Source organism: Saccopteryx bilineata, chromosome 2, assembly GCF_036850765.1.
Source record: "Saccopteryx bilineata isolate mSacBil1 chromosome 2, mSacBil1_pri_phased_curated, whole genome shotgun sequence".
In the NCBI taxonomy this organism is placed as follows: domain Eukaryota; kingdom Metazoa; phylum Chordata; class Mammalia; order Chiroptera; family Emballonuridae; genus Saccopteryx; species Saccopteryx bilineata.
Genome location: NC_089491.1, coordinates 20,408,508 through 20,430,744, shown reverse-complemented (window position 1 = coordinate 20,430,744; position 22,237 = coordinate 20,408,508). Strand labels below are relative to the sequence as shown.

Below are 22,237 nucleotides of genomic sequence, written 5' to 3'. Positions count from 1 at the left end.
GGGTGAGCTGGAGATGCAACTCTCAGGTGAAGCTCACCTTCACGGAAAAAATGTGGGCCCAAGCTGCTAGAATGCTTGGTTTTTAAGCAGCAGCCAGAAATCCCATTTTCATTTTAAATGGGAAAGCTGGGATTTCTTCCAAATGTTGGCAACTAATTTTAAAAATGTATAATACTGTACAGGTGAGAAGGGAGAGAGAGAAGGAAACGAGAGCTGCCCGGGGTGTACTGGGCCTTGGAGGGGCACCCCCAGTCTGAGACGTCTGATGGAAGCCCACAGGTGACACACTACAGTATTAGCACCTACCAGCCACCTGGCAACTGCTTCTCATTTTGAGACTTCCAAGACCCTTTCTCCTAGGTAACTCATGAGAGTCTCATTATCTGGGGTGGGGGCAGGGTTTATGACTCACTCTCCCAACGAAGCAACTAAGGCCCCAAAGTCAGTTAAGTGACTTGTCAGAGGCAAATAAAGGACAAGAGCCCTGGATCGTGCTGTTCAGCTTTCCGTGGGCCACTGGGGCCAGGAGGGGAGAAGGGATGTGCCCAGGGTCACGCACGGGTGGAAGGGACCCTGGTGTCGGGACCCAGGCTCTGAGAACTGATGCAATCTTTACGGGTCAGGATGGGGTGAAGGAATGGGCGGGGACATCACTGATTTTCAGAAATGGCCCTGGGGTCCTGAGGCTCCGAGTAAGCGGTGTGATCTGACCCTGCTGAGTTCGTGGCGGTGTCCCCAATGCGGGAACTGGCGATCCACTTGGTCTCGTCCACGGTCGTACGGGCGTGGGGCAGCCTCCCGACGTCCTTCACCGTCAGGATGAGGTGCTGCGACGACTTGAGCAGCTTGACCGCCTCGTCATGCAGGATGTTGAGAAAGCTCCGCCCATTCACCTCCAGAATCTGGTCCCCAACCTGCCAAGACCACAGCGCTGTTTGCAGGACGTCAGGGCCCTCATCCCGACTCTCGTCCTGGCCGGCCTGCGGAGGTCACTGAGGCTCAGAGAGGTTATGCGGATGCCTGAGGGATACTCGGCAGGTCAGTGACAGAGACAACCTTCCCATCCCGATCCTGAGCCCGTGCTCCTGTCACTAAAAAAGGGCACCTCTTCTTGAACTAGCAATGGTTTGAGGGGTGGATCCACAGCCAGCTTCCCAAGGGTCCCTTCTCCAGAAAACAAAAGCCACCGCAGAGGCCAGGGTGGGGGAACAAGGCGAATGGCGTGAGGCTACTTCCGTTATTGCCTTCGACGGTTCTCCTTGTTGAGCTCTTCCTCGCAAGTGTGCCTTCAGACATAAATAACGTTCCAATTTACTCAAAACAACAAGCAGTACATGAGAAAACCAGCCTCCCGTCACAGCAATAATGTATTACTTGGCGTACAACAAGCAGGATGTTTTATTTTGTTATATAAAAAACATTTAAAAAATGAAAGGATTAAAAAATGGAAATAAAAACCTAGCCTCTCCCAAAATAAATAGGTGACAGACGTAGTAAGTGGTGAAGAGAAGATGCTATGGTGTGGGGTGGGCTCAGGTGAGGGCTTGTGGCTCGTTTAGACTCGGAGGGTCGGGCGCCTCTCTTCCTGTCCCTGATGGCGGGGCTGTGGCCCAAGGCCGGGAGGGGCTGCCCAGGGTCACTCCCGCCGTGGCCTTGGAGGGCAGCCTCAGAAGGCTCGTTAGTCACGGCTGCTTCTCCTTCTCCCCCGGCTGCCCTGCCTGCTGGTGGCTCATCATCAACCCTTAGTGGGGAATTTCAGCATTTCTCAAAGCAAGATTTAGGAAAGGTGAGCCAAAGGGGAGTTTGGGAGAAAAAAGAGGAGAAAAGAAGATGTGACGATGAGGCTGAGACCCCAAAGCCTGGTCCCCAGTTTCCTGTCTTTCTTTGACACCTCTCCTGTAGTTGCGGAGTCTCCAGGACAGAGGGGTCAGAGCCAGGCTTCCCGTGTCCGCCCTGCACCAGCACTAACGTGCACAGAGCAGGCCCAGCGCGCCTCTGCCTCCACGGCCCCACTCAGCGACACTTCCTGCACGCCTCGTAGCTGCCGGCTCTGGGCTGGGGTTCAGTGTGAGCAAGACGGACCCGCTCCTGCTTCGGAGTCGAGCAGGGGCTGTTTTGTGCTATCATTCATTGGGCCCAGCACACAGTTGGGAATTCAATAAAAATTCATCAAGTGAATGAAAAGTCAGATGCCCATTCCCCTCCATTCCTAGCTCTGGGACCATTTCTGCCGCAGCCCGTGGGGGACCGGCACATTACACCAGCCTAGAGCCCCGCATTTCAAACCGCTATTTACCAGAGGCTGACTGTGCACCAGGCACCTTCTCCATCCCTTTACATATTTTCCCTCATTTCATACCCACAACACCCTGAAGAGTAGGTCTGATTGCTCTCCATCATGCCAGCGAGAAAACGGGGGCTCAGGGAGGTTAAGGAAACTGGTCACAGAACTAGCAGGGACAGCGAGGATGCACAGCTAGGTCAGGCTGGCCCCAAAGCCTTGGGCTTTCTCCTCCTGGGCTGCTGTCAGGACCTCTGCCTGGGGATGTGTGGCATCTCCTCAAATCCGGCATGTCCAAAGCCACTGACCTGCCAGCTCTCCCCAGCCCTGCCCACAGCACCTTGATCTGAAACCCATCCTTCTCATCAACTGCCTTTATTCCCCTGAGTAGATCCTTCAGGAAGTCCCACCCAATCTTCTCCTTCCTCCGTCCTCTGGTCCCTAACATGGGTCCCCTTTTCCTCACACCTGGGTTCCTGAGCCAGCACCCCTCCTCCAGGCATTTACATCCAAACTGGCCTCAGACCTCATACTGGGTTCATTTTTCCTCAACTTTCTGCTTTCATGATATCCCTTCTCTCTTAAAAACCTCCAATGACCCGTCACAATCCAGGAGGCAGCAAAGCATTATGGTTAAGGGTTTCAAACACCATCAGACCGGGGTTCAAATCCTGACAGGGCCACTTCCATGCCGTGAGAGCTCAAGCGAATCCCCCAATATCTTTTGTGCCTCAGTTTCCTTGGGTATAAAAGGGGTTGCTAGCCCAGGACTGTCCTTCAATTTTCTACAGTCATCAGCATCTGTTTCCCCTGCCACCAGCCATATCACAATTCTCTCTCTTTCTGCTTCATGGAGCTCCCTAGTTGAGAACCCCCAGCTCGGCTCCCTGAGAATTTAGGCAGCACCCCCGTCACCCTCATTGGGCTCCTTGGAAAGAGCCTGGCACACAGCAAGTGCTCGTAAGTGCTGATGCATGGTTTGGATTTTGCCACTTCTCACCTTGCCTTGGCTAAAAGCCCTTCCCAGCCTCCCTCCATTGTCTTCCTCGGATGCCAAGGAGCAGAGCTGCACTGAAGGAGATTGTGGAGAGGGGAGGGCAACTTCTCCCTGCTGGGCCCACTTGCATTCCTGCTTTCCCTCCCTCCTGGGCAGCAGAGGCTCCGCTTCTCCCCTTTGTCCAGCCGCTCTGCTCCCGCAGCTGGAGCCCAGGTTGCACTTCCCACTGACTGACTGAAGTGCTCTGCCTTCGTTAAGTATTCCTCTCCGATAGCTTCAGCTTTTGAGAAGCAAAGGGAATCAATTTTAACCTACTCCCATATGTGTGATTTCACGCCAGAGTTTAATTAAAGGAAGCGGCCTCAGAGACGGGCTATGGGCAGGCAGCCTTTTGTGCACAAGCCTCTCCCTACAGGTCCGGGCCCAGGGAAGGGGGGCCCAGGGAAGGGGGCCCAGGGAAGGGGGGCCCAGGGAAGGGGGGCCCAGGGAAGGGGGGCTCAGGGAAGGGGGCCTAGGGAAGGGGGGCCCAGGGAAGGGGGCCCAGGGAAGGGGGGCCCAGGGAAGGGGGGCCCAGGGAAGGGGGCCCGACCGAGGGGAGGACAACTCAGTTCCATAGGCATCTACCCGGCCCTCCACAACGGGGAGTGGAAGTGCCCCAAACACTGCACGGGATGTGTGAACACTAAGAGAAGTATTTGTTGTTTATCTGGAGCTCAAATTTCAATGGGTGTCCTGTATTTTTATTAGCTACATCTAGCAACCTTGGGGTGGGGGTGTCAGTAACTGCAGACGAATACTCTCTTGGAGTGGGGGCTGATTTCGTGCTATGGTTACCAAACTTCAGTTACCAAACATTCAGAATGCCCAGCACATCACTTACTTCTGCCTTCTAAGTATTAACATCTGAGAAACCACAGGTTTGCTGTGCTAGTCATATTTCCCTCTCATGCCTGTTAATAAATATGGATTTCTGGCTCTGGCCGGTTGGCTCAGCGGTAGAGCATCAGCCTGGCGTGCAGGAGTCCCGGGTTCGATTCCCGGCCAGGGCACACAGGAGGAGCGCCCATTTGCTTCTCCACCCCTCCCCCTCTCCTTCCTCTCTGTCTCTCTCTTCCCCTCCCGCAGCGAGGTTCCATTGGAGCAAAGATGGCTCGGGTGCTGGGGATGGCTCTGTGGCCTCTGCCTCAGGCGCTAGAATGGCTCTGGACACAACAGAGCGATGCCCCAGAGGAGCAAAGCATCGCCCCCTGGTGGGCATGCTGGGTGGATCCCTGTCGGGCGCATGCGGGAGTCTGTCTGACTGCCTCCCCTTTCCAGCTTTGGAAAAATGAAAATAAATAAATAAATAAATAAATAAATAAATAAATAAAATATGGATTTGTGAGGGGCAGGGTGGGGGTCATGTGTGATGCTCCTGGGGAACAGGTGCGAAAAAGGAGTCCCACTCGAGAAACCCCAGCTGAATGGAGGGTACGTGAGCCCATCTTCCCCATCTCTTTGCAATCCTTTCCTTTCTTTCTTCTTCCTCCAGGGCCTATTTTAAAACTGAAGTTCTAGACGGGGCTGGCCTGGAGGTCCCCATGCAGTCCTCTGTGGCATCTGGTAGGTCTGAGATGCCCCCATTTCTCCGTGTCCTGTTGTCTCTCATACACTCTACTGCTTGGAAAGCTTCCCGTGCTCCAGGAGCCATGTCGGAATGGGTGTCTGCAAGCTCACTGTCTTGTAGAGTTCACACACCAGGTTCAAGTCAATCCAGTACCTCCCTGCTGGTCACAGCAGCCCCTGTGGGGCCAGTGGGCTATGAAGTCCCATCCTTATGGTGCAACAGAAAGACTCCCCTAGTTCTGAAACCAGGCAGCTAAACATAGTAGCTGTGTGGTCCTTCATAGCTCTCAAGTGTAGTCGGAGTCTCAATGTTCCCATCTGTAAAGTGGGTATGACACTACCTACAATTTTTGGTGGCTGCGAGAACAAATGGGACCGCTCGGCACAGAGCCTGACACCGTAAGAGAGGCTTTCAATAGCCTTTCCTTCGCTTCCCTTCCAAATGGAGGGGACAGATTGAGATGTCAATTGATTTGCTCCAGGTCACTGGTCTCACGGGAAGTGAATAATGAGCCAGCATCTGAGCCCAGCTTTCCACATCCTTCCTACCAGCCCGTGCCACCCTCACCCCAGCGTGTGCAGGAGGCGTTCAGGAACTGGCGGGGGACAGGAGAGACCACCTGCCCACCTCTCCAGTCTCACTTGCATTCACATCCCCCTTTTCCTGTGGTTTGGGTGATGAACTTGGACATGGCATGCTTAAAGCTACCGATCTGGCTCTTTCCCGCTTAAAAAACAAAAAGTTCTATGCGTTGATTCATTGAAATGCTACTTTTTCTTACCCACCAAATCCAGCTTGCAGTAGGTGACATGGGTCAACAAGGCAAAAAGTAAAGAGGCAAAGATGCTGCGACCACCAGGCCTGCAGATAGGGGGACCAAGGCCCAGAAAGCACAGGGAAGTGTCTGGGGCCAACACCCAGACCCTCAGGCGAATTAGCCAAGAAAACACCCACACCGCCCTGAACTCATCGGGACACAACCCCGTGGAGAAAGGAGAGACAGGTGCAAAGAGTGATCGAGTGGCCAATATTGCTCAGCCTGCCATCGGGGTGCCAATGGGGAGGTCACTGAAGGATAAATGGATAAAGGTGGCTTTATTTTATTTGTCATCACGGCACCCTATTTATCACCAGCGGTGGAGGAGCGGAGGGCGGGCCACGGGAATGCCCTTCATCTCAAGGCAGAAGAAGGAGTCCTCCATCATCCACAGCCCATCGAGTGACAGCCTCAGAGTTGGGATGCTCTGAGGAGAGCACGCAGGGACTCCAACTCCAACAAGGACAGGACACTGATTTCCCCTGAAATGAGCCAACTGCAAGAAGCAGGAATTCACTCCCTCTGGGAGCATGGAGGAGGCCCTTGGAGCAGCAGCAACGGCTCAGCAGGCTTAGGAGTGAGCCCGCTCAGTGAAGGGCACCCTCTTACTCCCCGAGACCCAGGGAAAATAATTTTCTCTATCACTCTAAGTCTTCTTTCCTCCAAAACGTGGGCATGGGACCACCAACTGTTACACAGACTCAGTGAAAGGCCATCTGGTGTGTGGTTGTGAGCACAGACCCAAGAGTCTGCCCTCTGGGTCTAACTAAACCCAGACTCTGCCACTTACCTTGTGACTCTGGGTAATTTCCTTAACCTCTCTGTGCCTCAGTTTCCTTCTCAGGGGAAAGGGAATAGCATCACTGCCTACCTTGTAGGTCTCAGGATTAAATGAGTTAATAAACTCTCCACTGTGTCTGGCACATAGTGGGTATTCAATGAATATTCATTAAATGTACACAGGTAAAACAGTATCTAGCATACTTACCCCCTTGAAGCAACCCCTCAATCACTCACCAAACAAACCTTGTGATTCTGCCTGCTGAGTCTCTCAAAGCCACTGCCCAACCTTTCCACCCACCTTCTCCCTGGGCTGTGCCTTCTGCGTCAGCAGACCCACACACGTTGACCACAGCCATGAGGCACGTGCTGTTACCCCCATTTTACAGATGAGGAAACAGAGGTGGGTGGTGAAGTGACAAGCACTGGATTTGGTCTCCATTCTGCCATCCTGCAAAGCCCCTGCTCGGACCAGTATCAACCTTTCCTTTAAGACACACCAGCCAACCCTTTCTCCATCTCTTACATGACCTCTCAGCTTCTGGCTCCCTGCTGTGCACACAGTAGGTGCTCTGCTCAGGCCTGGTGGAGGGAACTGAAAATCAATGAGCCGAAGAACTTGCGGCAGGATGGCCAGAGGCACTGGGGAGAGAAACCTGCTGACAACGCGGACCGCATGCTGATCGGGGTGACAGGAACCTGTTCTCTCAGGGCGCACAGCAGGGCTGGCAGGCTGGGTCAGGGCCGTACTCACCACCTCCCCCACCACCCACGGCTTGACTGAAATGGACTTGCGGCTTCAAATCAGGACCGCGCTGACTGCAAACTTAGCACACTGGAAATTCAAATTCTATTAATGAGTTTTATTAAAATTATAAATCTTTAATAGTTTTCCATATCTTTAAGGACTTTTGGGGGGAGTAGGGGTAAAGTGAGCAATGCAGTTTTAATGAGACGTTAGTGTTTCCCAACAGTTCAGGAAGTTAATAAACCTTGTCCATTTTTTTTAAAAGATTAAGGTAAAAGCTAAGAAGGTTCCCAGAGCAAGCCTAGGGGTGAGGGCAGGGTCTTCATACAGCCCTCTCTGCATAGTGCCCTCACCTGGCAGGACCCCATCAGAAACCGTGGATGGAAATGGCAAAGCCAAAGCATGTGACTTCCACTATGACTCCTGCTGCCTTCTGGGTCCTTCTGATGCCAGCATATCCGTCATCAGAACTGGCTAACTCTCTATTCAGCCCTCAGTGAAGGCCTGCTCCGACCCCCACGCCACTGATGGAAACGCTGAGGCCCAGAAAGGGGGAAGGGCTTGCTCAAGGGTGAGTCAAGGTGAGAGCCAGAGCAGAGAAGCCCTTGCTGAGTCCTTCCCACAGGAGAGTCGGCTTCCAAGTAAACACACCGGAGCAATCACCAAGGTCAGACCCAGGAGGAGGGGCCGCTATCCATGCCCCTGAGTTCCTCACAGGGGCAGCTACCCCATACAATTTAGCTTTAGACTTAACAAGCACCACACAAGGCTTGGGGTGGTGTCCTGTTTTATAGGTGAGGGTAGAGAAGCTCAAAGAGGTAAAGTCACTTGCTCAAGCAAGTGGAGCAAGCAGCAGGGTAGGATTTGAATCCAGCCCCACTGCTCTTCAGAGCCCAGGCTTATAAGTGCCCCATCAGATGTTTCCAAGTCACTCTAAAGCAGCTCTGTCAAAAGAACTTCACTTCCTGCAGAAACAGAAATATTCTACATCCGTGCTGTCCGAAGCAGCATCACTGCCATTTGAGTTTAAATGAATTAAAGTGAAATAAAATGAAAAACCCCTTCCTGCTGTCACACTGGCTCCACTTTGATAGCCACATGAGACCGGCTGCCGCCATTCCAAGCTGGTGCCTCAGATGGAAGCCCTGACCCCCTCCCACTCCTTCTCCACGTGTCCCTCCAGGGCTCCTGATCTCAGTGTCCAAGATCCCAACTCCCACATCTGCTGCGTACAGCCTCAAAGCCCACCGAATTTTACCTGCCTTTCCAAAGGCTCTCTAATCTATTCACTTCCCTCCACCTCCACGAATCCACCCTGATCCCAGCCACCATGGCCTCTTACCTGGACCACCGTCACAGTCCCCTTGCTTGTACCCTCAGCACCCCTCTAACACCCTCCTCTGATGGTTAATTTTATGTGTCAACTTGATGGGGCTCAGGGATGCCCAGGTAACTGAAAAACCCTTGGTTGTGGATGTATTTCTGAGGGGGTCTCTGGAAGAGGTTAGCCTTTGGATTGGCAGACCGAATAAAGAAGGTTGCCCTCGCTCAGGTGGGTGGGCACCATCTAATCCACTGGGGAGGGCCTGAAGTGAACAAAAGGCAGAGGCAGGGAGAAGTCCCTCTCTCTGATGGAGCTAAGATATCCCTCTTCATCAGCCCCTGGGCAAGCCAGCATACCTGGTTCTCAGGCCTTAGGACTCTGACCAAGATTTACACCACTGGCCACTGATTTGGGGGCCTCTGGACTTGGACTTTCATAACTGACTCCCTGGTTCTCAGGCTTTCAGGCAGGGACTGAATTATACCACCAGCTTAGCTGGTTCTCCAACTTGTAGATGGTGGATGGTTCTCCAACTTATAGGATTTCTCCGTCTTCATAATCACATGAATCAACTACTTTAATACATTTCTTCTATCTATCTATCTATCTATCTATCTATCTATCTATCTATCTATCATCTATCTATCCATCCATCCATTCATCCTTCCTAATGGTTCTGTTTCTCGCAAGCTCTAATTCCCTTCCCTACATAGCAAAGGGACCAATTTGATTGATTTGGCTACAAATCTGATCTTGTCACACCTTCCTAAAACTCCCCACTGATGTCTAAGCTCTTTACCTCACCTAAGAGGGGACTTACCATGCTAATCCATCTCATACTCCTCTCCCCAGCTTTTTCCAATCTGTCCACACTTGTCATCTCTCAGTTCTGTGAACAGATGGAGCCCTTTCTAACCTCAGGGCCTTTGTATACGCTGTAGCTCTGCCAAAAGATTTTTCCTTCCATTCCTTACCCTGATAACCCCTGTCCAGCCTTCAAATCTCAGCTCAAATGACACTTCCTCTAAGACGGGTCGGGAACCTATGGCTCGCAAGCCAGATGTGGCTCTTTTGATGGTTGCATCTGGCTCGCAGACAAATCTTTAAAAAAAAAATAACGTTAAAAATATAAAACATTCTCATGTATTACAATCCATTCATTTCCTACCGCTCATGTTCATGGTTGTGGGTGGCTGGAGCCAATCACAGCTGTCCTCTGGGATAACACCAAATTTTTATTGGATAATGTGTAACGTAAACGGGTTGTTGTATGGCTCTCACGGAATTACATTTTAAAATATGTGGCGTTCATGGCTTTCTCAGTCAAAAAGGTTCCCGACCCCTGTTCTAAGAAGTCTTCTCTGACCACCCCCTCCAAGGTATTCCTGGTCCCTACCCCAGAGCACCCTGAAGCTTACCCCGCAGTCCTCACTATGGCATGAGCTCATGCTGGGCTGCAAACATTAAGTTCAGGGCCTGGTGCTGCCTCCTCCTTGCATGGCACAAGGCAGGTATCCCAGAAATACCTGATAGATTCAGTGGACAAGTAAATAAATGGTTAAATGGACAACGAGCAGGCACACACACGAGCAAGCTTGTCCCCTTGCCCCTTCCATTTCTGCAGACAGGCAGGAGACATTTTCCACTGAGGTAAAGGCTTAGTTAGATAAGGCCAGAGCATGTGGGGATCAGGGCAGCCGCAGCCCAGCTCTAAGCACTGCGGCAGGAAAAAGAACATCCAGGGTTTTTTCAGTCAAATGGAAGGCAGAGAGGTAAAAACACAAATCACAATTTTGTTTCGGCTGGAATTACGCTCTGGAAAATGGTGCACATAGAAAGAAAACAGGGGTGAAGGGTAGAGGAGAGATGTCATGGCCTAAGGCAGCGGTTCTCAACCTGTGGGTCACGACCCCGGCGGGGGTCAAATGACCAAAACACAGGGGTCGCCTAAAGCCATCAGAAATACATATTTTATTTAAAAATGTATTGTATAATAAATATGTATTTTCCGATGGCTTTAGGCGACCCCTGTGTTTTGGTCATTTGACCCCCGCCGGGGTCGCGACCCACAGGTTGAGAACCGCTGGCCTAAGGCCTTTTGGTCCAGTGGGGCGAAACTGCCACCTGCTCCAGACACCTGCACGAATCAGCATTCTCAGGCTCAAGCCCACAGCCTTCATATATACAAACAGTGACCAGTCAGAAGACGTGATGGAAGGGGCAATAGAAGAGATGGTAATAAGCTTAAGAAATGTGCGGCACCTATGTAATAAAAACTGTAAACACTCCAAATAGACTCAACAAATAGAAAACAAAACAAAACAGAAAAAACATCCTGTTCTTGGAAAGGATTCAGTAACATTCAGATGTCAGTTCTGTCTCAGTTGAAAATTTAATATTATCTGAATAAAAACACCAATAAGCTTTTATTAAATAAGCTGATATTAAAAGATCATGTGAAAAAATGAAGCTGCGTGGGGGCGCCTTGCAAGCACATTGCGAGGTGCGAGGCGCCAGTCTGCACAGGCTGCGCTGTGTGATTCCAGCGAGAAGACACTCTGGGAAAGGCAGGTACGGAGACGGCACAGAGATCCGGTTGCCAGGGTTCTGGGAGGAGGGAGGGATGAACAGGTGGAGCACAGGGGACGTTTGGGGCAGTGAGACTACTCTGTGTGATATGGTAATGAGAGACACATGGCATTATGCATTTATCAAAACCCTCAAAATGTACATTAATCACCAAAGGTAAACCCTACTGTAGATTATGGACTTCGGGTAATAGTACTATGTCAACACTGGCTCGTAGTGTTAACAAATGCACCACTTTAATGCAAGTGTTAATAATTGGGGACACTGAGCGTGGGAAGGGTGGGGGGAGAGGGGCTTTTTGGGAACTCTGTACTTTCTGCTCAATCTTTCTGTTGTTAATCTCAAACTGCTCTAAAAATGAATCTGTTAATTATTTAAATGATCATTTCTTAGTTAAAAAAAAAATCAGAATGCCAGAATAGCTATGAAAACCGAGGCACCAGATGCTAAAGTCCACTCGACCGCTTCCCTAATTCTACCGTGTGGCACTGACTCCTGAGCCGACAGACCGGCAGCGGAACAGACTAGAAACAGGACCAAGGACAGACACCTGCAAACGTACTTATGATGAAGGCAGAGTCACAAATCACTGTGGCAAAGATGGGCTTTTTACTACGCAGCACAGGGACAACTATGTAGCCATTTGGAAAGAGATGAAATTGGATTCGTTTCTCACATCCTACACAAGAGTAAGTGCCAAAGAGATCAATGATCCAAAGGGGGAAAAGTGTATTTACAAGTATTACAAGAAAAAATTCTCTTTATCCTGGGCATAGGAAATGGTTTCCTAAGAGAAATCAGCCTGACCAGGCGGTGGCACAGTGGATAGAGCATCGAACTGGGACGCAGAGGGCCCAGGTTCAAGACTGCAAGGTCGCCAGCTTGAGCATGGGCTCATCTGGTTTGAGCAAAGCTCACCAGCTTGGACCCAAGGTCACTGGCTCGAGCAAGGGGTTACTCGGTCTGCTACAGCCCCACGGTCAAGGCACATAGGAGAAAGCAATCAATAAACAACTAAGGTATCACAACGAAAAAACTAATGATTGATGCTTCTCATCTCTCTCCGTTCCTGTCTGTCTGTTCCTGTCTATCCCTCTCTCTGACTCGCTCTCTGTTAAAAAAAAAAAATCACAGGGAAAAGCAACCTGGTCTCATCTCTCCAGGCGGAGGAGAACAGAAGCTCCATATCCACACATGCTGCAGATGGCTGTTCCAGTCTACCTGAATCATTACCAGCTAGAAGCAGCGGTCACTGGGACTCGGACGTGAGCTGCAAAGTATAGAATTGTGACAACAATTCCAGTGCCATGCGAACTTTTCCTGGATGTGGACTTTTCCTGGACGCCTGCTCCTTGTGACAGCTCCTAACAGACTGAACTGGGATTGGGTTGCATTTTTCAGGGATTTGGCATGGTGATGGGGCCAACTTGGACTTGGTGAACATGTTAAGGACACTACTCTTTTATGGATTCTTGCTGTATTGGCCAAGAGTTTGCTTAAAGGCTTTAATCACTGTAAAAAAAAGAAGAAAAAAAAAAGAAGACTAGATAAAGAGCATGTGGCACATATACACCATGGTATACTATTCAGCCATAAGAAATGATGACATTGGATCACTTACAACAAAATGGTGGGATCTTGATAACATTATACGGAGTGAAATAAGTAAATCAGAAAAAAACAAGAACTGCATGATTCCATACATTGGTGGGACATAAAAACGAGACTAAGAGACATGGACAAGAGTGTGGTGGTTACGGGGTGGGGGGGTGGGGGGAGGGAAGGAGTGAGAGCGGGAGGGGGAGGGGCACAAAGAAAACTAGATAGAAGGTGATGGAGGACAATCTGACTTTGGGTGATGGGTATGCAACAGAACTGAATGACAAGATAACCTGGACATGTTTTTTTTGAATATATGTACCCTGATTTATTGATGTCACCCCATTAAAATAAAAATTTATTTATAAAAAAAGAAAATCAGATTCAACAACAAAAAAAGAATTGATAATGAACTAAATAACAGTAAAAAAAATTAACATTAAAAAAAACTGTAAGCAAAAGAAAATGACAATGAAAGAGACAGCCTTTGTAATATATAATCACAAATAAAGGGCTAATTAGCCCTAATAAAGAATTCTTAAATTTTAGGGCAAAAAAATATATATGTATATCCAGCCTGACTAGGCAGTGGAGCAGTGAACAGAGTATTGGACTGGGATGCTGAGGACCCAGGTTCAAAACTCTGAGTTGCCCAGCTTGAGCACGGGCTCACCAGCTCAAGCATGGAGTCACTGGCTTGAGCGTGGGGTCATAGACATGACCCCATGATCGCTGGCTTGAGCCCAAGGTCACTGGCTTGAGCAAGGGGTCATTTACTCTGCTGTAGCCCCCTACCCCTGGTCAAGGCGTATATAAGAAAGCAATCAATGAACAACTAAGGAGCCACAATGAAGAATTGATGCTTCTCATCTCTATCCCTGTCTGTCCCTCTCTCTGTCACAAAAATATATATATCCAAAATTCTAATAGCAAAAAAAGAATAAGACATGAACAGGTTACAAAAAAGACATTAAAAGAAGTCCTTAAACGTAAGAAAAGATGTTCAACTTTACTCATAATAAGAAAACTGCAAGATAAAGCTACATCGAGACACTATTTCTCACCTATCAGACTGAAAACAATTGAAAACTTGACGAAGCCCGCCCGCGAGCTTTGGGCAGCCAGGATGCTGGTACATGGCTGTTGGGAGGTCAGGACAGAACAACATTCACGGAGTGGAACCTGGCAATACTTTGCAAACTGTGTATGTATTTAGCTTTCGACCCAGAAATCTCACTTCTAGAAATTCACCCTAAAGATATATATCCAAAAGTAAGACGATACGATACGTATGCACGCAGGTACTCATGGCAGCAGGGTTTGTAATTGTAAGATACTGAAAACAACCCCTACGCCCACAGAGGACAGTAGGTGACTAACGTGAGATAGAGCCCCACAGAGGAGCCCCACGCAGCTGTCAAAAAGAATAGAGACTTCTGTGCACTGACATGAAGTGATTTCCAGGATATTACATCTTAAAAATTAAAGTACGAAAGAGTATCTATAGCGTTCTGCCTTTCATATCAGAAAGGAGAAAGTATTCATGTACCTACTTGTTTTTGCAAAAAAGAAACAGGAATAAAACAAAAACTACTTAGGTTAGTTACCTATAAGGAGTGGGTAGAGGGGACGTAGGAGAAAAGTGACATCTTGAGCCTACTTTTTTTTGTATGATTTTGATGTTTTAATTACTCAAAAAGCAAAATTAAACCAAGAGAGATAGGGGAAGCCTTACTGAATGCCAGAAGAAACAAATGGATCTATTTCAAATGAATAACAGAACTAAGCTAGCCCTGGCCAGGAAGCTCAGTTGCAGGTTTGATCCTAGTCAGAGCACATACAAGAAACAACCAATGAATGTATAACTAAGTGGAACAGCAAATTAATGCTTCTCTCTCTCTCTCTCTCTCTCACCATTCCTCTCTCTCTCTAAAATCAATAAATTAAAAAAACTAAGCTGAAGAAGAAAAAGAAATAACTAAGTCAAGTAACAATACTTTGACTCTAAACCCTCAATTTAAAGACAAAATGAATTGCAAGAAATCGGAAACTCAACTTAGTGGTATGCATGAGGCAATTCTGCAACTACTTTTGTAAGACTGGGCAAGTGAATAAATATGTTTGACCATCTAGATAAGAACCAAGTACCTCCTAGGGCTAGCACTATGCTTGGTGTTGGGAATACAGCAAGTACTGTATCAGTTTCGTACGCTGCTGTAACAAATTACCACAAACTTCATGGCTTCAAAGAATACAAACTTATTATCCTGCATTTCTGGAAGTCAGAAGTCCAACCCGGGTGTCCCTGGGCTGAGATAAAGATGTCTGCAGGGCCAAGTCCTTTCACGGGGCTCTAGGGAACAAGGCACTTCCTTGCCTTTTCCAAGTTTCTAGAGGCCTCCCACAACCCTTGGCTGGTGGCCACATTCCTTTGCCATCAAAGCAGCATCTTCAGGCCAAGATCTTCTCACAGGGCCCTCTCTCTGGATCTGTCTTCTGATTGCCTACCCTCACTTTTAAGAACCCTGCGATCCCATTGGGCCAACTTGGATAATCCAGGATCATTCTCCTTCTCAAGGTCAACTGATTAGCGACCTTAATTCCTTCTGTAATCTTAATTCTCCTCTGTCAGGTAACCTAATGTATTCACAGGTTCTGGAGATTAGGATGTAGACATCGTTGAGGCTCATTACTCTGCCAACCACATGAGTGGTGCTCCAACATGACAAACTCTTATGGTTAGCCAAACAGAAATGAACACCAAAAAGGCCCCCCTTCTCCAATCTGGGCAAAGAGGGGTTTACAGGGCCTCTGGCACTTTGCCAACTGGAGCACAACCTGACTCAAACTTGCTGAGAAATATTTGACCAAATGGTGCAAATACTTTGCAACCTCTAGGAATTAACCCTGAGAAGATCACCATGACTATGCAAAACAAGGAGTTACAGAAATAACTTGGACTCCCTCCTAATATCTAGGAATTGATCAGCTGAATATTGTATGGTATATCTACACAGTGATACTGTCCAATCATAAAACATAATGTTGTAGAATATTTAATGATGTATAATGATTTTTCCCCATTAAACCTTTTTAAATTACAAAACCACCACGAGCATATAGTAGAAACAAACACAGTAAAAAAGGGATATATATATAAATCATAAAAATCCTGCCTCCCTAAGGGCTACAACTCTTGAAAAAAACACCACCAGGCCACCTGAAGTGTCGGTCGCCTAGACCAAAACTAAGAAGTAACCACCATCAGCAGTTTCTTGGGCATTCTCCCACGGATTCTCTTTACATACGTAAGCATGTGCAAATAAATGTATTTCCCATCTCAAAAAACAAAAAACAAAAACAGCACAAAAATGAGATCATATAATACTATTCTGTACCTTCGAATTTTTGAAAGGTTTTTCTGACATGAAAGGCTCTTGACGCTGCATCGTCAACAGGGCAGGGAAAGCAACGGGTCTGATCCCAGTTTTGCTGAACGACTCCTATCTGCATCACCGTCCACATAAGCACGCCACTCTGGCAGGGCGTACACCAAGACTGTCATGCTGGCTTTCCTTTAACCGTAGTACTTGCAACGTCCTCTATAACAAACATGCTTTACTTTTGAATTCCGGTTTTTTAATATTATCCTAAAATTGGCCATCTAATGTGGTCTGCAATGCCCTTTAAAGGGATTGGAAAGGAATATGCCAAAATGTTTCCAGGAGTTACCTTTGAGTGGTGAATTTCAGGTAATTTTAATTACAAGTTTTGTCTTACCAGGTGGTGGTGCAGTGGATAGAGCATCCACCTGGGACGCTGAGGACCCAGGTTTGAAACCCCGAGGTTGCTGGCTTGAGCGCGGGCTCACCAGCTAGAGTGCAGGGTCACTAGCTTGAGCGTGGGATCATAGACATGACCACAGGGTAACTGGCTTGAGCCCAAAGGTTGCTGGCTTGAAGCCCAAGGTCACTGGCTTGAACCCAAGTTTGCTGGCTTGAGCAAGGGGTCACTGGCTTAGCAGGAGCCCCCCACACTCTCATATGTCAAGGCACATATGAGAAAGCAATCAATGAACAATTAATGTGCCACAACGAAGAACTGGTTCTTCTCATCTCTCTCCCTTCCTGTCTGTCTGGTCCTATCTGTTTCTCTGTCTCTCTGTCTGTCTCTGTCTCTCTCACTAAAAAAAAAAAAGTGGCCCTGGCCAGTTGGCTCAGCGGTAGAGCGTTGGCCTGGCGTGCAGGGGACCCGGGTTCGATTCCCGGCCAGGGCACATAGGAGAAGCACCCATTTGCTTCTCCACCCCCTCCTCCTTCCTCTCTGTCTCTCTCTTCCCCTCCCGCAGCGGAGGCTCCATTGGAGCAAAGATGGCCCGGGCGCTGGGGATGGCTCCTTGGCCTCTGCCCCAGACGCTAGAGTGGCTCTGGTCGCGGCAGAGCGACGCCCCGGAGGGGCAGAGCATTGCCCCCTGGTGGGCAGAGCATCGCCCCTGGTGGGCGTGCCGGGTGGATCCCGGTCCGGCGCATGCAGGAGCCTGTCTGACTGTTTCTCCCCGTTTCCAGCTTCAGGAAAAAAAAAAACAAAAAAAAAAGAAAAAGAAAAGAACAGAAATTACAAGCTTTTTATTCATGTTTTGTGCTCTCCAAATTGTATATGATGACCATATTGTTGAAGGCAAAAAGAAAATAAAATCCATAAAAAACAAAGGTAAAAATTTGTGGGGATTGGGGGCACATCATGACATGAAACATCTCCCTCAATGTTGGGGTCTGGGGGAGAGTGGGGTGTCCTTCCTGTCATAGATAGGCTTGGAGGAGGTTTAACCTCTACTGGAAACCTTCTACTTCAACTTCTACTGGAAAGATCCTCCGAGGTTTCTCTCATTCGTTGCTCCTTTTAAAAACCTTATTTCAGTTGGAATTGAACTAAACACCTGAGTGCAAGTGAATACTTAGGTAAATTATAACTCAGCCACAAGATGGAAGAGTACCATGCAGCAATCACAAATTGCCCTTGTGAGAAGTTCTTAATTACATGGGGAAACGCAAGTGAAAAATGCGGGATGCAAAATGGCAGATGCCATATAATGCCAGTCGTGTAAAACACGTACAGAGGATGGAAGGAAAGGAACCACATCCGAAGGCTACTAGAAACAGCCCAGACATCCGTCAGCTCGTGAGTGGCGAACGAAACGTGGAGCAGCCGCACAACAGAATGTTCTTCAGCGACAACAGGAATTAATTCCCCGACATACGCTACAACACTGTGCGAAGTGAAAGGAGCCGGACACAAAGCCACATGGACTATGATTCGTTGACATCAGCTGCCCCAAACAGGCAAATCTATAGAGACAGAAATGGAAAGGGACGCTTCATGGGCACAGGAATCTTTCTGGGGGGTAGAGGAGGGATGATAAAACAATTCTGAAAGTAGACAGTGGTGATGGTTGTGAACATACCAAAAACCACTGCATTGTACACTTTAAAAGGGTCCATTTTATATGTGAATTATATCTAAAAAGAAATATGCTAATAAAGTTTGACTTCGAAAGATGGGATCTCTGGGTCCTTTTACTTTCTGTATGTGTGTGTTTCTTATGTATTGAACCTAGTAGCTGGAAAAAAATTAAAGTTAAAAAGAAATGAAGTTCCCCAAAGAGTCTGGGTTAATACCTATAAAGCAGTGGTCCCCAACCTTTTTTGGGCCACGGACCGGTTTAATGTCAGAAAATATTTTCATGGACCGGCCTTTAGGGTGGGATAGATAAATGTATCACGTGACCGAGACAAGCGTCAAGAGTGAGTCTTAGACGGATGTCACAGAGGGAATCCGGTCATTTTTTAAAAATAAAACATCGTTCAGACTTAAATATAAATAAAATGGAAATAATGTAAGTTATCTATTCTTTCTCTGCGGATCTGTACCAAATGGCCCACGGACCGGTACCGGTCTGCGGCCCGGGGGTTGGGGACCACTGCTATAAAGCACAGGCACCCCAAGTCGCTAGGCACCCCAGCCTCTGAAAGCTGCTGGCCAAGTGAATGCCCTTACACAATGGGGGAACAGGTTGATGTCAGACCCAGGAAACCAGGCTCACCTTCAATGTGCAGGCAATGACCTTGGCACAGCCACATGTGAAGCCAAAGGGCCACTGATGGATGGTCAGTCACCACGCAGCGACTCCAGGCCCCTCACTCAGCCACATAGGAGGGAGGGAGTAGGAGAAAGCTCATGGCCAGCCCCTGCTGACCACCTCTCTCAGGGAGAGAACGTGGTTTGCAGAGGCCCTGAGTACGTGTTCTCACCTCTTCTTGTGACAACACCCCCCCCCCCCCCCCCCCCCCCGCACAGCTGGGCTCCACCTCTAACGAGCCTCCCTATAGAAACTAAGCTTGTTCTTTGGGGCAGTAGCCTGCCTGGCAGCAATTACAGCCATAGCGGGGGCCTCTTTATAAGTCAAAACTCAGCAACTTGAACGTCTGCAATTTATCAAGCACCCACTCAGAGGCCAGTTCACAAAGTCAGCTAAGAAAGTACCCTAGGGAAGATGGAGAACGGGGCACAGCCAGGGGAGAGGCTAAAACAGGCACCCAGCAGGTGCCAGGTTTCTTGGGAAGGAAATCACCGCCCAGCTCCTTGGGAGAGCTGTTTGTCCTCAGTGAGGACTCATCAGCTACCGGAGACTTTCAGATGTCTTGACGGGCCAGTCTCACCCACCAGCATCCATACTTGTATAGCTAACGAAACTCACACAATTAGAGCTGCCGTGGGGGGTGCCGACCCTAGGTTAGGCACTGAATTCCATATGCACAGGTCACTGTGCCCTGACATTATTATCGTTATTATTATTATTATTATTATTAGAGAGCCTGGAATCTACAGGCAGCACAGCTCCTCCTCCACAGTCCCTGGGAAAGGAAGCAAGATGGCAACTGTGAGGCTCATGGCTGTGGGCCCCTCCCTGGGGGCTCAAGGTGGTCACTGCACCTCTGGAAGGGGCAGCCCTGAGGAAAAGCTCTAGATGGAGACAAGCCCATCCTCTAAGCTGGAGGTCAGCGATCACAGGCAAGTCATCATCCCACCTCTTGCTTAAAGAGCCAGGGGATTTTCAAGTCCCCAAAGCAATCAGGGGCTGTGTGCTATGATTCCTTCCAGGAGGGCTCTGTGGGGCCGGGGCTGTTGAGCCAGCAAGGTGCTGGAAAGGGGCGGCCTTGGGTTTATTCCACCTTGGAGGGGCAACACGGGACTGCCCCTTGGCCGGGGAGGCAGGCTCCACAGTGGAAACTGCTTGGCTGGGTGTTAGAGAAGAGAGCCGGGCCGGTGGCCCTGGCCACCTCCCTCCTGGCCTATGACCTTGGGCAAAACCCCTCCCATTTTTCTCATCCACAAGGAGAACTGATGCTAGTGACCTTACAAGGTTATACTGAAAACCAGAAATAAGTTTTCCAAAGGAGTGCATTTTAAATTCTTTTATCTGTGTTCACACTTAATAGAGAGTTGCTGGCAATGTCCTCACAACGTTCCTCGAGGGATTATTGTCCCAGCTTTGTGGATTAGGAAACTGAGACCAGGAGATAAAGTGACCCAGGCAGGAATTCTGATTCCATTTAACCAAATTAATTAATTCTGACTGCAAATCAGAAAAAAACAAGAACTACATGATTCCATACATTGGTGGAACATAAAAACGAGACTAAGAGACATGGACAAGAGTGTGGTGGTTACCAGGGGTGGGGGGAGGGAGGACATGGGAGGGAGGGAGGGAGAGAGTTAGGGGGAGGGGGAGGGGCACAGAGAACTAGATAGAGGGTGGCGGAGGACAATCTGACTTTGGGCGAGGGGTATGCAACATAATTTAATGACAAAATAACCTAGACATGTTTTCTTTGAATATATGTACCCTGATTTATTAATGTCATCCCATTACCATTAATAAAAATTTATTTTAAAAAAATTAATTCTGACTGCATTTAACCACCACATGCCTCTGTCAGGCAATGACGGCATATCGCCCGGCACACAGTGGGTATGAGAAAAGCTTGTTACTCGTATTATTATTAGTTTCCCTCAAAATTACACCTTCTTGCTGAAGTAGAGCTTTAGTCAGCCATTCTTATTAAATAATCTTAAATGTTGAGCAAGGCTGATGCATGCACATGGAGACAGCACACACATACCAGGTGGCTGGCCCCAGGTCCCCCAAAGCAGGTGCACCTGAGCTAGCCTCGGCTTCAGCATTCTCCTCGCAGGGCCAGCTGCAACCAATCAGCACACACACTTCTGCAGCCACACTAATTAAACAGTGCTGGCACGCAAGACGTACGTTGCTTGCCGTCCTCGGGAACAGAAACGCAAACGAGGCCCTTCCCAATGTGAAATAAAAACCTCCAAAGCATTCTGACTTCTATGTTCAGCTGTCTCTATGGGCAGTGGGGCACAGAGGAGAGCATGTGGCTTCAGTGAGCCGTGCATTCAAATCATAGGCTCTCTGCCAACTACGAACATGCTTTGGGACAAGATGCTTAATATCACTGAGTCTCAGGTTCTTCATCCATGAAATGGGGATGGTGACAATCAGAACCAGATGATTCAGCAAGCACCTGGCCGGGACTGGGCCAGCCGTGAGTGGTCAGTAATTGCTTTTGCACCATTGTTATTGTGTAGACTTCAGGAACATCTGTCTGTCCTGTGTTCCTCCCCCAATTTGCCTGAGAACCACTTTGCAAGGGGATGCTGCCTGCAAGTTCTGTAAGAGCCACTGGGGTTGGCCAGAGAGGGTGTGAGGGATGAGGTGGGAACAGAACTTCTGTGGTTAAAGCCTATCCACGCCTTAGTTCCAATCCCAGCTCCTCTACCTACTAGCTGTGTGACCTCTGGCACGTTACTTAACCTCTCTGGGCCTCAGCTGCCTACCTCTAAAATAGGGATGATATAATGTCTCCCCACAGGGAGGACTAAATGTCTCAGAGCAGGCACAACACTCATTGAGCAGCACGCAGAATGGCATGGGGGGGGGCACTCCCCTATTACTATTATTGTCACTGTCCATGAGCTAGCTGTACGTAGAAGACGGCTCTGCCTTAACTTACTGCCTTCTATGGTCATTATCACTACCCTCATGCTGCTGTACCTTCTGCCATTTTCACCATGCTTTTACTGAAATGCATTCTGAACGGCCAGAAGAATCCTCCAGGTTCCAAATCCAGAAGCGGAGTGTGTGCAAGCACTGGGCAGGTGTCACCACTGCGGTGACGGCAGACATGCAGAGGGTTGAGTGCCCAGTGCCAAGGGCCGTCAACGTCAGTCTATTGTTTTCATCACTCAAGTTCAGGGTTTTAGGGTCCAGTGGCTAACCAGAGATTCTGAGGCTGATCACCATCCCAGCTCCCCCACTTCCTTGCTGTGTGACCTTGAGCAAATAACGACCTCTCTGAGCCTCTATTTGTTGTGTGGATCTTTCAGTGAGGCAAGGTACAGCGTCTACCTCAGGGAT

At 48.7% G+C, this 22,237-nt stretch overlaps 1 protein-coding gene across 4 annotated transcripts in view; it reads right to left on the bottom strand.

Moving 5' to 3' along the window:
- Window positions 1-22,237, bottom strand: part of WHRN (whirlin) — an 87,502-nt gene that overhangs the window by 26,337 nt on the left and 38,928 nt on the right. For all 4 annotated transcript variants that reach the window (XM_066256407.1, XM_066256408.1, XM_066256409.1 and 1 more), the window contains exon 4: window positions 712-914. In XM_066256407.1, coding sequence (XP_066112504.1) covers window positions 712-914 — 203 coding nt within the window. The remainder of the gene's footprint in view (window positions 1-711; window positions 915-22,237) is intronic.